A 23284-nucleotide genomic window follows, 5' to 3' on the forward strand; every position below is an offset into this window, starting at 1 on the left:
ACAGCAACTTCCTTGCACTCTTTCAATTTACTTTATTTATTGCTCGTGATGCTGTCTCTTGTACATTGGAGAGACCAAATACGTATTGCATGATTACTTTGCAGAACACCTCTGCTCAGACTGCAAGCATGACTGAGATTCTACTTGCCTATTGTTCTAATTCTCCATCTTACCCTCACTCTGCCCTCTCTGCTCTTGGTGTCTTACACTGTACTAATGAAGTTCATTAGAAGCTTGAGGAACAGCACCTCAACTTTCAGTTATGCATTTCACAGTCTGTCTTCTGGAGTCGGTGCTGAATTGAACAATTTCAGATCATAATCATTGCTCCCATTTGCCCAGACAGAAGCTCTGAAGTCATCTATTGTTTCCTTATTTGACCAATAACTACCCTCTTTTGCCTTACACTATCCCCTTTTGTCTTGCACCATTGACCATTTTGCCAATTAATCTTTTTTGCTTTCCACCTCATGAAAGACGATCTCTATTGTTCATTCCTTCCCTCTTCCCTCCCTCTGCTTGTGCACCTGCTTAAAAGCTGTTACAACACTAACTGAAAAATATTAGGCATCCAGAAAGAAACAAATGATGCTGTCAGACCTGTTGAATGTTTCCAGCATTTTCTGTTTTTTATATTGGATTTCCGGCATCTGCAGTATTTGTACTTTGAATATTCTTCATGTATGACCAAGTTTCAAGTGTAGACAGAAAAACGTATACCTAAAATGTTAACCTATCTTTTCTCTTACACAGCGACTCTGCCAGCAATAGCTATTATCAACATTTTCTATTTTTACTTAAAGTACCTAACTTTTTATTGTTTGTTTGGCATATACTGAAATGAAGGTGATCATTATCACGTTCCATTTCTTTGTAGGTTCAGAACTTACTGAAAGTTTGTATCTGAAGGATATCAGTAAAGATAATGACTAGGCAATATAATGCAGCATTGTTAATGCTCCAGCAAGTTTGCTACCTTTTTATGTAGTCAGGCGGCAGAAAATGGAGGATTGAGCACATCAACAAGGCTGTAAAATTAGAGTGCAATTCCCCTTGCACTGCTCTTGCACAGGAGCTCGTCATCAATCCAATAGCAACCTTAGCAGCAGGTTGGATAGTTTTACCTGCTCATCTTTTTTTTCTAGCTAAAAGTGGTAAGACGTTGAGATTGGGGTGTGGAGGATCAAAATTAGTTAGGTTGGAAGGAATGAAATAATTCTAAAATTTCTTGGCACAGAGATTAAAATCTTGTAGATGTTGAATATTTTTAGTATCACTTGCGTGCAGGGGCATTATTTACTTTTTTTTTCTCCAGTTCAACGTTTATCAATGTGTAAATACTAGTAGAGATAAAAATAGTGTACTGAATAATAAGTGTGGACAGTTTTGCAGTTAAGTGCACTATGTGATAGGTTAAACAGCTGTCACTTGGTAATGATTTTATTGTAATAGGCAAGAAGCTAATTGACTTTTTTGCATATTTCAGAATTGCAACTGGAGTTCTTGCAACAAATTGGAAGTCTTTGTAAAATCTTTAAGATAGAATCACAAAGATGAAAACTTACTGCAGCATACATGCTATTTGCAAATCTTAAGCAGTTTTGGTTATTTAACATTTTTAGGTGCATTGCCTTTTTGAGTGAGTACATTTGACTAAAATAAGTATAGGTATAGTGAGAGTTCTGTGGCAGAATAAAAATGCTGCCAAAGCAGTAGAATTTCTTCAGCAGCCCCTTGTACGTATCTAATCTGTACTCATATCTTTTGTCACTTAAATTAGCTAATATTTAATGAAGTTCCAAAATACATTTTAAAAAGATCAGTGAATTAAATTAATTTTTTTAACTCTGTAAATTAATGCTATAGTTCTGTTTTCCAAATAAAAGTGTTAATCACACAGCATATCTTTACTAAGCCAAAACTAAAATTCTAATATTCATTTGGATGTGATATGAGACTACTGTAGTTGTTTGAGATTTACATTGGTTTAATGTTTTATAATTTCTCTGCCATATGCATCACTCTTGTTTTCCATACATGGCTGATACTTATACATGTTAAACATAACAGTTGCATTTAAGAGAATTACTATACTGAATCACTCCTTTTTTTAAAATGTGAAACACACTTTTTGACTTTTGTAAAAAACCAAAGCGAAAACTACATTGTTATTCCAATTCTTCATTTTTGTGTTTCCTATATTTCTGATACATTTGTTCTGATCTAAATTAACTTAGAATTGATAATTTACCTGGATAAATAATGATTGTACAGATGTTGTAGATCCAGTTTTGTTTGCCTCTTTGTTTGTGACCTTCACTCTTAGTCTGAAAAATGTACAAAAGCAGATCAAACCCTAGTTAAATTTTCTATGGATACTTAATGCTTTGTAAAATAATTCTGTTGATTTGAGAAACATCTATTTCATATAACAGTGATTTCAGCAAAGTTGGAATGGAAAATGCCTTGAATCAACAATCATAAAACGAATTGCATCCTATCCTGTTCTGTCCGGTATTCACTAGGCAGCTGAGTAAGTCTGCTTATGAATTAGATATGAGAAGTGGTGAACTAAAAAACATTGTATCCATGGTTAAAGTTGAATACTAGTGTTGTGCACTCGATTACTCCATTGATTTCTTCACGGTTGTTGTATTTTTGTATGGCAAATTTTCTAACACCAAATATTATTTTTGCCTATTATCCTCAGCACAATGCTCCAATTCCTCAAGGTGGTCGTGGTGCAATTCAGTTTGTGACACAATATCAGCATTCTAGTGGGCAAAGGCGGATCAGAGTTGCCACAATTGCCAGAAAGTAAGTGCGTAAAATATAAACACCTGCATGAGTTATTTTTGAAATTTCACTTGTTTATTTTTTGGAGAATTAGATGCTCATTGCTGAGAGAATTTAATAAAGATGCAAACCAAGTTTAACCAAATGCAGACCTGTTACTTTATTCAAAGCCATGCATTCTCATTTTGATAAATTCCATTGAAAATTTGCAAGCCTCTAGCTATGTTGCCCTTTTGCTTTTTGATTTTACTTCTGACTTTCACTCACTGAGGCAACACATCCTATATAGATTTCTAATTGTGTGCACCATACATTGTGGCTTTTTTTTGCATATCTCCCATCATGTTACTCATGAAAAGTTGTGCAAACTGTTTGGTATTGTGTTTTGTGGCCTCTTAATGGTGGTCCTCTTTGTGTTCTCCTTTGAGTACTTTTGTACTTTTTGTATCCTCCCTGATTTTCTTTCACTTTGTTTCTGCTGTCTTTCATAACAATTTTGTTGTTTCCTCCTTTCATTTAGGATAGTTAGGTTAACATAAGAATTTGTTGGCTCAGTTGTTGGGATCTATAAAAGAAAGTATAGTGAGAGTTATTGCTGGTAACACAAGGCATCATGAAAAAAGCATGATATGGACTGCGCTGGGGCTGAACTTGATTATGCTGGGATGTGGGAGTGAACAGGGTGAGCATTATGAACAGTGATGAAAGTAACTGCATAGGAGGGGGAGAAAATACAGGGGGCTAGATGTTTGCTACTAAGGCAGGTAGCTCGAGTCAGAAATTTTCCGACTCGCTGAACCCACCTTGGTAAAAAGTGTCCTGATGTGCTCAATGTTTGCCTTGGGGAGGTGGAGGCAGGATAGAGCTGCTCCCCACCCACCCCCATGCCACCTCATGGACCCCATCCAGCCCCCATGCCACCTCCATAGCCACTCAACCAGTATCCACATGGTCAGATCTTGAGAGCAATGTGGAAATGAAATAAAATGATGAACTTCTGACAACCTAATACAGCTCTCCCTCATGTACACTTGATAGTGGAAAAAAACTAGAAACCCATTCAAAGCTTTTAAATCTCAAGTATTAATCCTTTATAAAAACCAACATTTATTCAGACCTTACATCAAACACAGATAATCCTTTTAATAATCTTTTTAAACTGTTAGTCAAACTGTGAACTCGGAACCCTTGCTGAAATAACTGTAGTTTCTGAAACTCAGCCAAACATTCATAATGACATTATATTAGCCCTTGGGGAAATGTTGATGAAGCACTCTATTGCAGTTGCACAACCACATGCTAAGTTTTTTTTCTAGCCTACACCAAATGGCTTGTCAATCAAAACAGTCCAGCAGAGGGTTTTTTAAAACTCTGACTGCTTTAGCCTTTTCTCTTGATGTTTAAAGAGAGGGCATTTAAAAAAACCTCAATCATGCCACTGAAAAAGATCTTATCCGATACAAAAAACATTCCAATAATAGCTGTAAATCAGGAAGCAGAAGGGAGAGGGGAACTTGTGAAATTACAATCACACTGAAAGTGGTACTGAGCAAACTGATGGAGCTGTGAGCTGACAAGACTCCGGGTCCTGATGGACTTCATCTCAGCGCCTTAAAAGAGGAGGCTAATGATGTAGTAAATGCATTGGTGTTAATTTTCTAAAATTCCCTAGATTCTGGAAAGGTTCCATCAGACTGGAAAGTAGCAAATATGATCCCTATTCAAGAAGGGAGGGAGGCAGGAAACCATAGGCCAGTTAGCTTTATATCTGTTGTGGGGAAGGTGTTAGAATCGATTAACCTCGCTGAACACTTAGTTACCCAAGATAATTGGGAAGAGTCAGCATGGTTTTGAGAAAGGGAAATATGTTTGACTGATTTATTGGAATTCTTTGAAGGAATAACATATACTGTGGATAAAGGGAAGCCTGTAGACATACTGTTCTTGGATTTCCAGAAGATGTGAAGTTCCCTTTGGCAGGAAGATTGCCGTTGCCATCTGCAGTATAGCTGACCAGGGAACTCTCCCTCTCTGCCATTGGGTGCATTGGAAGTAGTTACAGGCTGATAACGTACAATGTTACTTCTTCCATTGTTTTCATGCTTGATACTCCAGTATCACAAGACTTGATTGTTTTTCCATGATTTTATTAGAAAGTAGTTCTTTTATGGGGAGTGGAGCTATTATTTATCAGCAAGGTATAAAATAGTTTGACATTGCATCCTTTTCTCAATAACCACAAGAAATCTGCTGCATCTGAGTACATTCTTTGCACCAGTGTTTGCCAAATCTAGATCTTGCTTTTAATCTTGTATTCATGGCCTCTCAACTACATGGCCTGCTTCTATTTATCATGCCCCACCCTTTTATAATTTTAGGCATTTTTATCATATTGCCTTGTAATCTGTTTTGTCTTAATGAAAAAAGGACCCATTTTTTCATGCTTTTCTTTGCATTTGTATTTCCTCATAGCAGGCAGCATTCTGGTGAATTTTCAATGAATGTATAACACCGTTCAAGCACTGCCAAATTAAGGATTTGAAATGAAGTTTCTTGTGTAGAACTTTGTTTCTCTTTGAGATGTGCTTCTGTCAACAGTGAGTGAAATAGTGTGTAAAATTATCATGATGTTTTGCTGCAACAAATACTATCTTGAGGTTACAGTCCATTGTTGGAAAATTGTGTGTATTTTGGAAAGGAAAAATTATGGTTGAGCCAAGGTATGTCTGTTGGCAAGGGCTAGTGACTTTTAAAGGCTCTTCATCCTGTAACTAATTATTTGGTTTGATTTTTGCCCAACAGCACAATTTTCCTTTTCTTTCCCTTGTTAATAATTTAAATTTGGTGCTGATTAAAATTAAAGGGTGAGTCTTGTTCCTCTGTCAACCTAAGAATGAAGGGAGTTTCTAGCTGCGTATTAGCTGTTAGTACAGTCAGATGTAAGTGTTTAGTGAAATTAGAGAATCATTTAACTTCAGAAATACAAATGTACGTTTGCTCACTGGCACTTTTCAGCTCTGGTTTCGGACACTGCAGGTCAGTTGAGCAAAATATGTGCAGCTGTAGACATAACAAGCTAGAAGCTTGAGAAGTAGAAAATGGCAAGTTAGTCATGCTGCTGATTGAAACTAAGCTATCACGGAAAGCAGGAATTGCAGAGACTGCACTGGCTGATGTTTTTTGGCCATTTTTGCTGTGTTAAATTACTTGCCTTACAGTTGGCTTACCTGAGCACAAATAAAGTGACAAAGAAAACATCCATTCCTCCTTTAACTAAATAAACAACTTTAAATAAAATATAATATGCTAAATCTAGATGTTTAAACCTAACCCATTATTCTGTAAAGTTTATTTACTGAATTAGCTGGGGTTTGATTAAATAGATGTAAGGCCACATTTCAATGGTTATGGATGAATCTTCAGATTTCATTTAATAGCACCATTTACTTTGAATCCATTGTTTTCAAGCTTGATACTCCAGTATCACAAGACTTGATTGTTTTTCCATGATTTTATTAGAATGTAGTTCTTTTATGGGAAGTGGAGCTATTATTTATCAGCAAGGTATAAAATAGTTTGACATTGCATTCTTTTCTCATAACCACAAGAAATCTGCTGCATCTGAATACATTCTTTGCACCAGTGTTTGCCAAACTCGTTTGACACAATCCTATGAACTTGGACCTTAGTTACTCTAGCTCCTTTGTTGTAAATGTGGCCACATTTGCCTTTGGTGTGTACCTGCATCCACCTGTTTTCTGTTTCTGAATTCTTCAATCTATCAATCGTTACATCTGGAAAGGTATTCACACTAGGGATGTTTGCATACAAGGTCAAGGAGAAGGCAATACCAAATTAAATTGAATTCTGGCAATATTCAGAAAATAGAAGATACTTAGCGAGAAATCAGGGACTGCGAGGAAAAAAATCATACAATAAGTTGCTAAATGAATCTAATGTGAAGAAATTGATTTTTTTTAAATAACACTTCAAAAAAATTGTGTGTATGTGTATAATATATATATAATATAAACAACAAGCAAAGCTAAAAGCTCCCTTGCACAAGTCCTCATTTTCTTCTATTCTCTAATAATTTGTCAAATCCTAGCCTCACCACCATGTGTCTTTACAACTGACATCCCCCCCCCAACAAGATCTGACCTCACCACCCGACTTTCCCCTCACCACTCGACTCTCCCCCTGACACGTGACACTCTGTGACACAAGCTGACTAGCCCCCACCACCCAACTCCCCTGACCCAAGCTGACTAGCCCCCACCTCCCGACTCTCTCCCCACAACTCATCGACCTGACCCGAGCTCATCACCCAACTATCAATCTGACCTCCTGTGGTGATTTTTGCTTTCAGGCCAGCCTTACTCAGTAAGAGTCAAGTGGTCAGAATAGCCAATCAGCAGCCAGCACCGGGAAGCTTATAAGGGGCGGAGTTTTCCCAGTCTAGAAAGTGTATTGTAGCCTTGCTAAAGGCCTGCAGCGAATCGAAAAGCTCTGCAAATAAGGTCCATTGTTCAACTAAGGAAGCCTCTTGGTAGTACATCTCCACATCTGGCGACAAGGATAAATGATCCTGATGCTGCCTATCGCCCAACAACTGAGTATCTTGTTTTAAAGAAGGAAAAAAATATATACTCACCAGATGCCTCTCTTTGAGAGGATCGACCCATTTGACTCCTCCATGGAGGACTAAACTCAATATATTGAGTGCCTCAGGTTGTATTTCCAAGCCAGCGAAATAGTGGAGAAGGCAAAGTAATTGTCTTGAGTGTCTGTGGGAGTCAAACCTACAACCATATTCGCAGACTCTCAGCCCCAATTGTGCCCAACTCCAAATTGTTCAGTGAGCTCATGAATTTAGTGAAGGGCCTATTTTCAGGCCAAATCATCAGTCATTATGCAAAGATTCAAATTTAATATGAGGGCAAGAAATCAATCACGATTTATATTGCTAAGGTGAAGCAATTATCAGAGCATTATGATTTTGAAGCGACCTTGAATGACATGCTACAGGATTGGTCAGTTTTTGGTGTACACTATGACGCCATTCAGCATCGATGCTGGCAGAAGTCGATATAACTTTAAACGAGCAGTGGGGATAGCACTGGCCATGGAAAGCGCAGAAACAAGTTCGCTGGAGCTACAGAGCCTGCAAAATGGTGGCGTTTGCCAGTTAAGGTGGGAACCTGCAGCCAGGTACGGCGCCAAAACCACAGAAGCAGCCACAAAGCGGGAATCATTCCCAATCACCCAGAAATTTAAAAAAAACCCGCAGGCAATCAGACAGCGATCCTGAAGTTGAAATGTTACCGATGTAGGGGTAACCACACTCCTGAAGCATGTAGATTTAAGGAGGCTTAGTGCTGTTACTATTGCAAAAGAGGACGTTTAATAAAGCAGTGCAGAGCTAAGTCCGGACTGCCAAGTAACCAGCCAGCAAAGATGTTAGAAGTACATAATGTGAAAGAGCCGGAAATAACTGATTCTGACATTCACTCTCTCTGTTTAATCTTAAAGCAGCCGAGGCAAACCCTGTTACTGTCACACTCCACGTAAATGGGAGCCTCTAGTTATGGAGGTAGATACAGGGGCATCAGCCAAAGTGATAGGTGAGCACACATTTCAGTACCTGAGAGAAAGTACCCAACCCTTAAGTCGGGAGAGAACTTCTGCCCAGTTACACAGAAGACTTACACAGCAGAAGCAATAAAAGTAAAAGGAACGGCATGGTGCCTGTGAGCCATGGGCAGCAGCCAGCCCAGCTCCCAGTAATAAAAGTGACTGGGGAAGGACCAAGCCCTCTGGGTCATGATTGGCTAAAAGAAATCAAGTTAAATTAATCCACAAGTTTTCAAATGCAGGCAAGAAGACTGCTAGAATTGTTTAAAAACACACAACAGCGTTTTTCACAACAAATTAGGAAAAATCAAAGGCTTGCAAGCCAAGATTTATGTTGATCCAGAAGCAATTCCCTGATTTTTTTTTTAAGGCAAGGACCAGTACCATGTGCCATAAGAGCAAAAGTGGCTGCTGAGTTAAACAGGTTGGTTGAACTCGGCATCATACAGCCAGTTCAATTTTCAGAATGGGCAGCACCTATCATCCCAGTACCAAGGTACGACTGTCCACATTTGTGGCGATTATAAGCTAACAGTTAATCAAGCCACCAAGTTGGATAAATATCCAATCCCAGAATTGAAGACTTGTAAGCAAAGCTAGCAGGAGGCCAGTCCTACACTAAGTTGGATATGAGCCACACGTACTAGCAACTCGAGCTAGATAGCACATCCCAGGGGTATGTCACAATAAACACACACATGGGCCTTTTCCAGTATCTGCTCCTACCTTCTGACTTGTGCTCGGCATGTGCAATATTTCAAAGGACGGTGGAGAGTTCGCTACAGGTTTATCACGGGTTGTAGTATACCTTGACAATGCCCACATAACTGGATCAACAGAGGCTGAGTATTTAGCAACTTTAATAAAGGAATTAAAAAGATTTTTGGAAGTGACTCTGGCAGATGAACGGTGTGTGGATAGATTGTAAACCATGTCTTCTGCTGTGATTGCCAAGCCTGTGATGAGAGGCCTGTTGGCCAGACGTCAATGGTTTCACCTGGCTGTGGCTTTTGCTTTAGCTTCTGCCGTAGCTGGTACCTTCAAGTTCAAAAGAGATGTTTCCAGGATGGGAGCATTTGCTGACTTCTATAAGAAATATGATGCCACGAAGTCATGAGGGATGCTGGTGTGTTTGAAAGTGTGAAACCAAATAAGTAAATCCTTGCAAAAGAAACTTGGAACGAGTGATAGGATTGCTTCTCCAATACACACTGGGAAATGGAGATGAAAGGATATGCTTTGTGCATTCTGTACTTGATGTATAAATAAACATTTAATTTTCAGACCGTTAAAAAGAGGTAAAATAAAAAAGAAGAAATGCACTTTCCAAGTCACCAAGGTTACTTATCCGGGGCACCGCATAAACACAAGGATTGCACCCCAAGGAAGAAAGAGTTAAGGCGATAAAGGAGGCGCTTTCCCCCACAAATATCACCGAACTCAAATCATTTTTAGAAATGGTGAAGTACTAGGGGGTGATTTTTACCCAACTTATCGCCTGTACAGGCCTCCTTGCATATATTGCTGAAGAAACCATCATTGGTCCTGGAAGGTGCCACAGGAGGTGGCCTTTAACAGAGTAAAAAAATTGCTGCACTCCTCAAACTCTGTTAGTGCATTTTGACCCATCTAAAGAATTGATATTGATTTATGACACCTCCTTATGGCTTTGGAGCAGTGTTGCCCCATGAAATGGACGTTGGCTCTGAGGGGCCAATAAGTTACATATCAAGAACCCCCTCAGTTGTTGAAAGAGGTTATTGGCAGAATGAGAAGGAGGGGCTGTCAATAGACTTTGGAGTTAAAATTCCACCAGCTCTCACATGGCAGGTACTTTACTATCGTCTCCGGTCAAAAAACGCTTTTGGGCCTTTTCAAAGAAGACAAGGCTATGTGGCTGATAGCCTCGGCAAGTATTCAGCGATGGGTATTAATTCTGTCTACCTACGAATACTCTTTCAAGCAGCGACCTGGGATACACATAGTGAATTCAGGTGCCCTTAGCTGTCTACCCTTGCAAGAAAGCACCGTGTGTACTTCTGTACCTAAGAAATCATCCTTATATTGAATGTTTTAGACACATCGCCCGTCTGCGCGAAGCAGATCAGGAACTGGACCAATCGAGATCTGCTTCTGTCCAAAGTGAGACACCAGATACTTGCAGGATGAGTGAATGAGCCAATTTCTGAGGAAATGAAACCATTTTTTACCTGCAAATACGAATTGAGTTGTCAGGATGGCATCATACTCTCGGGAGCAGGAGCAATCGTTCTTGTACTAGGCAGGGAACTGCTCCTAACCGAATTACATACCACTCATCCTGGCATTTCTAATCCAGGAGTTGTGTGGTGGCCTGGTATGGATGCAGATATTGAGAAGCTAGTCAAGCACTGTTAACATTGCCAACTGCAACAAAACTACACCCTTGGGAATGGCCTGGCTGAGCATGGGTGTGGATCCAAATAGACTACGTGTGTCCATTCCTAGGCACAAAGTTTTTGCTCTTCACTGGCGCACAGTCAAAATGGATGGAGATTTTTGAGGTGAAATCACCTACATTGCATGCTACCACCAAAAGGTTATGCCAGTACTTTTCAACTCGTGGATTGCCCGAAGTTATTGTATCAGACAATGGAGTAATATTTACAAGTGCTGAATTTTAAAACTTCACCAATCTAAACGGCATTAAACCCATCCGAACTGCGGTTTACCACCCAGCATCAAACAGACTGGCTGAGAGAACCGTACAAACTTTCAAGTCAGGACTAAAAAAAATTATCGGGAGGAACCTTGGAAACCAAAATCTCATGCTTCCTTCTTAGCTATTGCACGACTCCACTTGCAACAACAGGAGTTCCACCAGCAGAACTGCATAATATGAAGTGTCGTCTTATAACGAGGGAGGATAGAAAAGAACCAAGGTAATCCGAAAACATCCCACAATTTGCATAGTAGAGCCCAGAAATTTATAGTAAATGAAGCCATATATGTAAGAAAACTTAGTAGCGGTCCAAGTTGGACAAGGAATTATTGCCTGAGACCAGACCCCTTTCCTACCAAGTAGATGTGGAAGGCCAGATCGTTCGTAACCACATGGATCACCTGAGGAGCAAGGAGACACTTCCACAGTCAGTGTTGCCACCAAGTAATGTTATCGAACTCATAAGCACCGAAGTACCTGATCGACCTGTTATAGACGTAACTGATGTTTCCATTGAATCAAATAGTGATGAGCTGCCTATGCCAAGAGAGGTAGCTGTTATCGCAGTTCCTGTAAATGTCAATCCTGTAGGAGAGCCTCAGGCTATAAAATTACACCATTGTATCTGGAACAGAAAATCCCCTCAACGACTTGATTTGTAATTGCTGGGCCTATGTATCTAAGGATATGATCTGAATTCATGACAAAAGTGCCAGTGGGATTATTTCTAAGATTTTTGATATTGTTTTCTTTTCACCTATATAAAGCAATTTGTGTAAATAAGGAATGTAAAGCAAGGAATCAAAGGGGAAAGGAGGTGGTGATTGTTGCTTTAAGGCCAGTCTTGCTGAGTAAGGGTCTCATGTCAGAACAGCCAATCAGCACTGAGCACAGGGAAGCTTATAAGGGACAGAGATTTCCTAGCCTAGAGAATGTACTGTTTCCTTGCTAGAGACCTACAGTTAATGCAGTAGCTCTGTAAATAAAGTTCATTGTTCAACTAAAAAAACCTCTTGGTAGTACTGCCCTGACCGGCCCGACTTCATCACCCTATCCAGCCACCACCCTACCAACATAGTCGCCCTGCCCCACACTGGGGATTCACTTGTGCCTCTATGAAAAGGAACAGACTGAAAGTGGTGGTTGTGTCAGGAGGTGTATCTTTGAAATGTGTATCTCTGCAAATAAATGCTTATAAAGTGTGTCTAGATTGGCTCCTGCCCCGGTTTTCTGGAGCATAACAGATATTCTTGTAACATTGACATTAACACACTTATTTTGAATGGCTAACTGCATTAAAATGCTGATTGAGAAATTTGTGTGAAGGTGCTTTGGAATTGCTGAAATTTGTATGGATGAAAGCGATTAGGATGGTCAGGGGCCTGGCAAACTTCTTAATGGCAAAGCCATTATTCAATGGACAATGAGGGACTTGGGGTCATTGTGGAGGATGGAACCTGTGCCACCTTGAAGGGGAAGAGGGAAGGAGAAACAGAAGGATGTGCTGCTGTTATTGTGAGCACTTAGGCTAGATATAGGAGGAGTCAGGATTGGCTGAGAGCATTTTAAAGGTGACAGCAAACAAGTAGAGCCAGTCCAGCCAAGAGAAAAGTGCCGTGACTGAAGGAAAGTTGTCATGATGTGGAGCAGTATGCCAGATATACTAAGAAAGCAGATGACTAAAGACCACTGAAGCTGTGCATGTACAGAGACCTAAAAAGTGTGATGACCAAATGACCCAAACCTCAATAATCAAATAGAACATTAAGGGGCATGATGATTCTTTTAGCTATTGCAAACTGAGATAAATGAGCTTATTGATCATTTTCAAGATTATTTTCAAAATTGAATTTTTAATGTTAGAAATTCTATTTCTCTGGATATCTGGAAAGCAACCTGAGTATTCGAAAATATTTGTGAATTGTGATTGTTTACTTTTTTGTGTATAATTTTTGGAAGATAGTGAAATGGTTTTCTTGAATTTCACATTAAAAACAGTCAACATACTTTGATAATGCACTGCCGCTAGATATGAGATTTCTAATTATATGGACGACATTTAGTCTGAAACTTGTGATAAACTCAACACCAAGCAAAAGCATTTATATGTAAATGGCACCATGTTATCTTGGAGAAAGAAGTGTTCCATGATAGAACAACTAGTAACCAATCCAGGTTTTGACGCTGTTGATGATCTGGCCTCGGGAATCATGTGAATTAACATTCATGGTGCTAGCATTAGTAGCCTATAATCAATAACCTACTGCATCATATATGTGGATTTTCATTATCGGCAAATGTTCACCAACTGTGAACAATATTCCTGCTTATCGTAAGCTGTATTTGGGTTGAGTTGTCCAGGGAGATTTTATTTGCCCTACCTTTTATTCATTTTAATTATATTATGTTTATGATATCTCATATCTTTTGAGTTTGTTCTGAAGTTAAGGCAGATTGTTTCAATGAAGATCTTTGTATTATGCAATGTACTGTTAAATTAATACTCTAAATAAAATATAATGAAACTTGAAAATGTAATAATGTAACCAAAGGTTTATAATCCTGAAGTATTATGCTAAAGGTTTGAGCAAACTTATATCAAATAGTCTTTATAGTTTCTCGATATAAGTATTATTTGTATGAGCATCAAATGATGATCTATAGAAGATTTATTGCCTAAAATAACATTTTTGCCAATTGGAAAATGGCTTGATGTTGCAAACTTGATTACAATTTTTTTATAGCTACCACATTCTAGAATTACATGAGTCTTTATATTTGGGGGATACCCTTTCATATTTTACACTGCATCCACTGCTTGTATCTAAGAATGTGCTGCGTTCAATTGTTTAAAAGTCTTTGTTTAAGAAAAAGCTACTGTAGAATTTAATACAATCTGTGTTTGCAGTTGCTTAGCAGCTTCTGCAGAAGTAGAATTAATTTTGAATGGAATTGTCATAATTTCTGATTGATAATTAGTTTGCTTAATTGTCCCATGTTTGGCTTTGATCACCAGCGTGTGCTATGGGATTTTGGCAGCTTCCTGTTACCCAGGTAGAAGATGTTTGTGTATATTGAATCATTCCAGCAAAATTCGCATACTTGCTCAAACTGCATCAACATAATTAATGTCTTTGGCAGAGTAAAGACTACTCTCTTTATGAAAAACCATAACTATACAGGATAATTCTCTCTCTGAATTGATGGGACACTTGCATTCAGTTCTTGAATGATATTTAGTCCCATTGACTAAGAAAAAGAAAGTCACTTTCTCATAAAGCTGTACTTCTATTTTGGCTATTTTACATATCCAATAATTATTCCAAAGCACGTGAAGTTTTAAGTTTCATTAATCTGACGGAGTTATTAATGATCTCAATGCGTTCTTCATTTTATTGGGAAATGAATGCCTGTGGAAATAGTAGTCGATCTCTAGCTTTCCACAATCCTATATCATCTTAAAGCAGAATGACCCAGCCTACTCAACACCAGTGCACAACAGACCACAAGCAAGGAGCCCCTAATTATTTGCCCATTAATTTAATTATTAAACTTTTGTTTCAAATAACTTATAAACACATGCTATTTGGATACGTTCTGTACCTAATACCTGTGTTTTCCTGTGCCATATCCTTGGGTTACAGCAAAACGTTCTAAAGTTCTCTATTATGCAGAATTAATTGATGTCAACACAGTTGTTATTACCTTTGTTCAGTCTTAGCCCTGAACTTTTGTAACAATGGAGTAGAAATTCTGATCAGAGAATTACATGTGTGAATGATTAATGTGTCATATAAGAATGTAGTGTGTTAACTAATAATGCAATTGAATCAACACAATACTGGATATTTGCAATTTTTTCTGTAAGGTATGCGAGTTGTTTTAATTTTTAAATTTTCCACTGTAGCCATTAATATTTAAAAGAGGAAGCCAAATTCAAACAATTTATACTATTGTATATCATAAATTTTCTAGTCATTAACTAAAACCAATACTCTATATCTGTGGTAATGCTGTGACTGTTGATTCTTTTGTTTGGATGCCCTCAAAGATGAAAGTTCTTGGATAGATGATCACTTTGAGCAGCTGCTGTCAAATACAGAAAACAGATGGTGATGGCAGACTCTTTGCACACACAGATTATGGGAAGTCTTGCCTCTGTGACAGTTGGCTTGATCATTGGTGATTGATGAGGCCAAGTCTTGATATGCAGGTTCTTGAGCGGTTGGAGCAAAGAAGCTCCTGGTTTGGAGGTGCTCTGGTATAATTAGACTCCTTCCATTGTACGAATCTTCAGCCTTTGTCCTGTTTAGTTCAATCTTGTAGGTTCCCTTCTGATTTTTGCACACCAGCTGTCTTTGTCGGCAGCCTCCTGCCACAAGTTGACCAGTGTTAGCCAGAGAGCTGTATTTTCCACTGGTCTTTGAAGCATTTGCAAGGTGCACCTCGGTCTCACTGGAACATAGTTCACCGTAAAGCATTGATTTTGGCGTTTTGCAACCCTCCATGTGTGACACATGTCCTACCCAGTGCAAATTGGCCTTATAAGAAAATTCATTCAATGCTGAACAGATTGGCTGTATTGAGAACTTCATTGTTTGTGATGTAGTCCTGCAATCTGATGTTCATGATGGAAGCGCTCGAGCAGTTACGTTTGTTTTCTGTGCAGAATCCATGATCTGACTCATATGAGAGAGTGGTGATGAAACCACTCTATATACTTTAATTTTGTTTAAATGTGTAGTGAATGATTTCACAAGATACGTTTCTATCGGCAGCCAGAGGAAGTGTTGGCTGTGGACCATCGATTGTCCATGTCCTTGTTGATAGAGGCATCATTTGAGGTAATGCTGCCTAGATAGGTAAACTATTCTGCTGCATTAAGGTTGTTGCTGTCAATGCTGATCTTAAAGAAAAGATAAAACTTCTGTAAAACTGAAACCACATATATGGATGACTTACCAAATGAATGATTTCATATCCATTATTAGTCATGCAACTTAACCAGATCATTGAATGACATTTTACTAAAGCTCACCCTGCTGTGCAGAACAATGATCCAACATTACTGTGGCAAATTATTTTACAAACTTCCCTTTGTTTTTTTCTTGTACCCAGCTCTTTCAATTGGTAGAGGAGAATATTCTTGCAAAATATAGTTTCTGGTGACACTATTGATTTTTTTTTAAGCTCTCTATTTTGTTCTGAAGTTTGACTCAGTTGCCTTGTTCATGAAAGCATATTTATTTATATATAAACACATTATATTTCTAACTTGTGTTCTTTAATATATTATTTAATAAATACTTAAATTGAAATCCAAGGCATGAAGCCAATTACAGACAATACGTTTCCTTCATAGGGTTTATGATTATGGTTTATAAAAATTGTACTTGTATTTTTCTCCTTTTGTAAAGCTGGGCAGATGCACAAACACAGATTCAGAATATTGCTGCATCCTTTGACCAGGAAGCGGCAGCTGTTCTCATGGCGAGACTGGCAGTTTACAGAGCAGAGACTGAGGAGGGACCTGATGTTCTCAGATGGCTAGACAGACAGCTTATCCGACTGGTACGATACACTTTTGTGGGGGGGAAGGGAGAGAAGTGGGATGACATTTAAATGCCTACTTTTGATTTAAGTTGTTATACTTAAAAAAAAAATGCAATAAATTCTAATTTCTTCCTTTTTCAGTGTCAGAAATTTGGAGATTATCATAAAGATGATCCAGCTTCTTTCAAATTTTCTGAAACCTTTTCTTTGTACCCACAGGTATGAAGTGAGAGCTTTATTTTCATGTATACATTTTCTCAGATTTTACTTTATTGTAGCTTTTGAACTGTTAAGTTCATTTGAATATGTGAACAGTGTGCACTGGGAGTTTAAAAATATATTTTTTCATTGCAATCATTAAAACAAACTTGAGTTAACAGAAGCCTAGGTTTACTATATAAATATATAATTTATTTTGTTTTCATTTTAGTTTATGTTTCATCTGAGAAGATCTCCGTTCTTGCAAGTTTTTAATAACAGCCCTGATGAGAGTTCTTATTACCGTCACCATTTCATGCGCCAGGATCTTACACAATCTCTCATCATGATTCAACCCATCCTTTATGCCTATTCTTTCAATGGCCCTCCAGAGGTGAGAAATGTTTCCAGATGTTTTAATCATCCATTGATTTCAGATTGAATAAACAGTGAGCAGTATTACAACTGGGCTTTAGATTGTAAGTTTTAAATATGTTGAGAGAATTCAACAATGCTAAAGTGTGTTCATCACTAAAATTATAGTCAGGTAAGGAATTAGATGATGTACTTATTTTTGTTGGACAAGAGTATCAAGGGTTATGGAATCGAAACAGGCAGATGGAGTTAAGACACTGATCAGCCATGATCTAATTGAATGGACGAACAGGCTCAGGATCTAAATGCACAATCCAGTGTGAGGTACTGATTAATATCCAACTGATCATTAACAATCTTTCCTCTGTACAAGTTGTGAAGACCCTATGTGAAGTGTGCTTGGACACTTCCAACATAATTTGTGCTATACAGGGTTGCTTTACAGTATAACTATTGTGTCTGCCAAAGCAGCTTTTACTCAGCTCTGAGGTTGTAATCATAGGGTATATGTGGCTTACGTATGAAATTTGCTTTGCACTGAAGCCATATTGGGTCAAACAAGGAAGCATTGGTGCTAAGTAGAAGCTGTTTCAGGCTGATGCTAAACTTGTCAGAGATGATGTAATTATGCTTCATTTTGGTTGGGAATATGCTGAAACTGGAGTACAGCCCAATTTGCTCCAAGTCCCTGCTGCTTTTCCTAGTTAACTTCTGCCTTTTTTAGAGTGGGTAGAAAAGGGAGTTGCCTACATTTGGACAGGCTCATGAAAATATAAGGCACAAAGCAATATTCTCTTTTTTGTGCCCTTTACAATAAATGTCTCGGGGATGACTGTATGGCTCTGGAATCCAGTACTGCTATGGTTTTTTTTAAAGTTTTATGAAGCTAAGGTTTTCTTACTGAATGGAAACGGTCCTGTCCAAAATAGAATAGGCATTTTTTTGGCTGGAGTAGTGGGACAATTTCTTTGAGTTGGCATGCTAATGCTGTGCTCAGACCCAATAGTGAATTCTCAAAGACAGGTGCTCCGGTTGCATCTTCAATGGTATGTGCAGCCACCAGATCTGTTCAAAGTGGAATGGGTGGATGCAGCACTCGCCCTAATCTACCCACAAAAGACTTTTGAGGAAATTCAGAACCATAGTGTGATTGTACTCCAAGAGACCATAATGCAAAAACTGGCCACAGTTCTGCAAAAGTTAGGATATTTGACAGCATAATTCAAAAAAATGACCGGTATGAAAAATGTTGGCAGGGAAGAGGGCAGAGGACAAACTTCCTCTTTAAAACATAAGTAGGGCTGATGTCCTAAATTCTCAAGCTCTGCTTTTGGGAAAGAATACAAGTAGATGTGTTTTCAGCAGCAGTTAAAGTATTCTGATTTTCATCAAACTTGATAAAGGATGTTATTAGAAACTGTATTAGTTAAGGAAGAAGTCTTATTTGCATACTCAAGTACTTTACAAATCATCAGTTCTGAGCCCAATACATTGGAATTTATTGGATTTTAAATCCATTTTAGCACCTCTAAACAACACCTTGTGTTTATGCAGTACGCTTTACACCAAGCCAAAGGAGGAAAGATTAAAAGAGTTGATCCAAAGATTGGTCAAATAGATCTTAAGGACGTCCTTATAGGAGCATGGGGAGATGGGATGGCAAAGATTTTGAGGCAATTGCTTAAAGTGGGATGCAGGCAATTAACCCCTTGTTTATCTGTGTCTTGGTGTGTGCAAGAGGCCAGAGATGGAGAAACAGAACGATTTAGGTGTTGTAGAGTGGAGATAGTTATGTGGATCGAGAGGAATATGGCACAGGTTGGATCTAAACACAAGGATAGGAATTTTAAATTTGAGGCTTTTATGCACTGGGAACCAATGTGATTGTACAATTCTAAGTATAACTCCCATCAACAGTTACTGAAAAGTGTGTTTTGTTCACTTTTTGGGATGGGGGTAAATGATAGCCTAAATCCTTTCGGAATGTGAGGTTTTCTGTAATCTCGCGTGAAATAAATTACTTGTCTCTGCTTTTGCGTAGCCTGTTCTTCTAGACAGCAGCAGTATACTTCCTGATCGAATTCTTCTTATGGACACATTCTTCCAGATACTTATCTACCATGGAGAGGTAAGGGCATATCACTTGAAACATAATTAGCAACTCGCACTTTCAGTCAGCATTAGGCATTACTTGAATTATCTCATTTAAAACTAACCATTGAAGAATCCACAATACTTTAGACGTAAACGTGCAACATTTAATTAATTTGAAGTTATTCTGCTTGGTATTTGGAGAAATATTAAATTACACTCATGAACTACTAAAGTTACCTTAATTTTACAGATTGTTTTGAGGAAAATAACTGTTCATTTCATGTAGCTATTGAATAGTTTAATTGACCTTTAATTGTACATAGTAACTCAGCAGATAACCATTCTTCCTAGACCATTGCTCAGTGGCGCAAAGCTGGCTATCATGACATGCCTGAGTATGAAAATTTTCGACATTTACTACAAGCACCTGTAGATGATGCTCAAGAGATTCTGCATAGCAGGTTCCCAATGCCACGTTATGTTGACACAGAGCATGGAGGAAGCCAGGTAATTTATCTTCTCCATTAGTGTGATTTTAAAGTTTGATATTAGCGTTTAGCAATTTACGTTTTTGTGTGTTAATCTTCTACATTGCAAACATTTGGAGGTGTTGGAGGAACGATGCTCAAGAATGACCTCTTTTCCTGGAATTCTCATGAGGAGGCAAATCAGTAACAACGCTGACATTCTATATGCAGTGTTAGGGCCAGCTTCCCTGTACACATGCAGAGGATTCATGAATTATTTTTAACAAAAACATAAAATGCTAGAAAAACTCAGCAGGTCTAGCAGCATCGATGGAGAGAGAAACACAGTTAACATTTCGTGTCCATATGACCTTTCTTCAGAGTCATACGGACTCGTAGCATTAACTCTGTTTCTCTCTCCACAGATGCTGTGTTTTGTTTCTAATTTCGCTGGTACCTTTGTCTCCAAAGCTTAATCACAGATATTTGTTTGCTAGCGTTTATCTATTGTTCCACATAGAATTTGAAAAACTGCTTAATTTTATTATTTTAGGATATCCCTGAGCTGTATCAGACAAATGTGAAGGATATTTATGATATGGGATACTGACCAGGTAAAGGATCAGGATTATTAGAAGAATTGATTTTAAATTGTAACATCAATAGAACATGAGAGAGGGGATCCTGTTAGCTTCATTAAGACAGTTTTTATTTAGTCAAAGGCAGTGGTTTAGACTAATGTCCTCTTGATTCAGGCAATTTATCTCCTCAAAGGCCAAACAAAACAATTGGTAAAGGAGCAAATGGTGCTTTTATTCTTTTTCTGTCACAATGGGTCTTAATTTTTCACTATATCACCATACTTGGAAGGGTGTGTGAGAGTCCTTGAGAGGATGCAGAAGCGATTTGCCAGAATTGGTCCAGCAATGTAGGATTTTAGCTACAAGGTTAGATTGGAAAAGCTGGGATTATTTTATTTTGGAGTAATGGAGATTGAAGAGAGATTCAACAGAATTGTGACAGTTTTGGATATGGGTGGACAAGGAAGAACTGTTCCCATTAGTTCATAGTACGTGGACTAGGGTATACAGATTTTGGATAAAAACAAAAAAACTGCGGATGCTGGAAATCCAAAACAAAAACAGAATTACCTGGAAAAACTCAGCAGGTCTGGCAGCATTGGCGGAGAAGGAAAGAGTTGACGTTTTGAGTTCTCATGACCCTTCGACAGAACAAGTTCTGTCGAAGGGTCATGAGGACTCGAAACGTCAACTCTTTTCTTCTCCGCCAATGCTGCTAGACCTGCTGAGTTTTTCCAGGTAATTCTGTTTTTATACAGGTTTTGGGTTTTGAGTGGGAGATGCAGGGGCAATGTGAGGGGGTACTTTTTTATGCAGTGGTTGGTGATGACCTGGAGCTTGCTGCCCTTGAGGGTGGTGGAAGTAGAAACGATCAATAATTTCAAAAGGAAATTTGGACACTTGAACTAAACTTGCAGGGCTAAGACGATAGATTTGGGGGACTTACTGGATTGATCTGTGGAGAGCTGGCATGGATTCAATGAGCCAAATGGCCTCCTGTGTACTAGCATTGACTCTGTCTTCCATTACAGCAATGAATGCACTTCAAAATACATTTGGTTGTAAAGCACTTTGGGATATCCTGAAGTTTTGAAATGTGCTATATAAGTATAAATCTTCCCTTTCATTAATATGTGTATATTTCATCAACAGGCTCGTTTCTTGTTGTCCAAAGTAAATCCTTCACAGACGCATAACAACATGTATGCATGGGGACAGGTAAGCAAACTTCTTTTTAAAACACACTTTAGTTTGAGGCATGAACTGATATATTTTACTTTTATTCACTTTAAAATGTCATGTAGAATGTAATGATTTATTCCCATTGCATATGGCGTACTCTGACCTATAGACTTCGTTATGTATTTAAATGATAAAAGCTAGAAATTTCATTGGATTCACATTTGGTTTCACTGTTCTGCTTGGTGTCAATACTTATTGATTAGATGAAGATATTATCTCATATTTATTCATGAGAAGCACAATGAGTTGGTAGCAGAGGATGCCATATCTAAAGCCCTGTTAATCAGTTAATCATTAACTAAAACTTTTGACACATATTTGTAAGGAGCACTGAATCACTCAACAATGGACTGTTTTAGAATAATAGTTTTGTTTGTTAGGTAATCTTAGTTTATAATTATATAATGTCCATAAAAGTTCTTCAAAGTAGAATTTATCAGACTATTCAAATTCTGAAAAACAATGCCTTCCCTTGAGTGACTTTTGCCCTAACATCTAGCTGATTAATTGCAAAAAGTGTCAGTGTTCCTTGTATGATTAACTTCCATATGTGAATCTTTTTCATAGGAGGCTGGAGCACCAATCCTGACAGATGATGTTAGCCTGCAAGTGTTCATGGATCATCTGAAGAAGCTAGCAGTCTCTAGTGCCACTTGAGTGTAGAATGGTGGTGAAGTAATATGTGGCCCTTACAGTGAGCAGGACAAAAAGTCAGCAACCTATTTGTGGAGATTATATAAAGCATCAGCATCTACATCTGTGTTACTTGCCTTTTTTGACGGAGCAGATTTACACTGAGTTGGTAATGCACCAAAGGGGAACTTAATGAATCACTTGTCTTCATTAGATAATATATTATTGCTTTTGTCCTATCTAGTATATAGGCATGTTCTACAATTAGTGCTTCCATGTGCAGTGAAAATCACTGAGCTAGAGTTTCCAATTTCTGCCTTGATGAACAAATATCCACATCAGTATTGTTTAATGTCTTATTTGCTCCTATTTTTTTTCTAACTGATAACAGTGCAACCTCATGTAGAACTCTTATCAACAATCAAATAAAATTTGTGAATTTTGTGGAAAGATCTGACCTGTGTAGAAGTACTTAGACTTTACAAAGATTGCAGTGCATTTTTGTCATTAAATACAACTCTCCCAATTTCCCCAATTTATTTTTTAAAATTTTTTTTTGGCTGCAGTTTTAAGCTGCTCTACAGTGTGTCATATAGCATTAGAAATACATTTTTAATAAAACATAATGTTTTAAGATGTGCTCACCCATTTTATTTTGCCCTAAGTAGACTGTGACTTATTTTGAGACATGCCACTATTGCGCTCAATTTTATCCAGCTTTCATCATGATACAGATGTATTCATATAATTTCAATGAAACTTGCACTTTTCCCATTGTAATGCATCAAAATTGGTTGAATGTTAATGAGACGTCAAATATTCAATGGTGCAAAATAGAATGAATATTAGTTTTAAAACTCAGCATATAATTTAATGAACATCTTTTAAACAGTGTAATTTTATTGGATGCAAAGTACTCATTCTATAACCTGTATGTTTGTCAGGATTCAAATTTATTTTTATACTGCTCTGAACCTCAACGTCAATTGTGATAATGTATATCACCTTTC

General features: G+C 38.0%; 2 protein-coding genes across 3 annotated transcripts in view; both read left to right on the top strand.

Annotated features, from left to right (window-relative positions):
• The window catches only part of sec23a (Sec23 homolog A, coat complex II component), a 102240-nt gene extending 79514 nt beyond the window's left edge, over positions 1-22726 (top strand). For both annotated transcript variants that reach the window (XM_041214620.1, XM_041214621.1), the window contains exons 13-20: positions 2711-2817; positions 16549-16702; positions 16826-16903; positions 17115-17276; positions 19299-19385; positions 19703-19858; positions 21552-21617; positions 22209-22726. In XM_041214620.1, the coding sequence (XP_041070554.1) occupies positions 2711-2817; positions 16549-16702; positions 16826-16903; positions 17115-17276; positions 19299-19385; positions 19703-19858; positions 21552-21617; positions 22209-22298 (900 nt within the window). In that variant the 3' untranslated portion in view covers positions 22299-22726. The remainder of the gene's footprint in view (positions 1-2710; positions 2818-16548; positions 16703-16825; positions 16904-17114; positions 17277-19298; positions 19386-19702; positions 19859-21551; positions 21618-22208) is intronic.
• LOC121292529 (cytochrome c oxidase subunit 6C-like) lies at positions 9362-9547 on the top strand. Its single transcript, XM_041214622.1, has one exon. It carries the CDS (start codon positions 9362-9364, stop codon positions 9545-9547), a length of 186 nt encoding a protein of 61 aa, XP_041070556.1.
• Positions 22727-23284: the final 558 nt, after the last annotated feature.

The sequence above is a fragment of the Carcharodon carcharias genome, chromosome 20 (genome assembly GCF_017639515.1).
Source record: "Carcharodon carcharias isolate sCarCar2 chromosome 20, sCarCar2.pri, whole genome shotgun sequence".
NCBI classification, from domain to species: domain Eukaryota; kingdom Metazoa; phylum Chordata; class Chondrichthyes; order Lamniformes; family Lamnidae; genus Carcharodon; species Carcharodon carcharias.

What these genes read in the sequence shown, in the direction of transcription:
- LOC121292529 (XM_041214622.1), top strand. Translation starts at nt 9,362, where the DNA reads ATGTCTTCTGCTGTGATTGCCAAGCCTGTGATGAGAGGCCTGTTGGCC.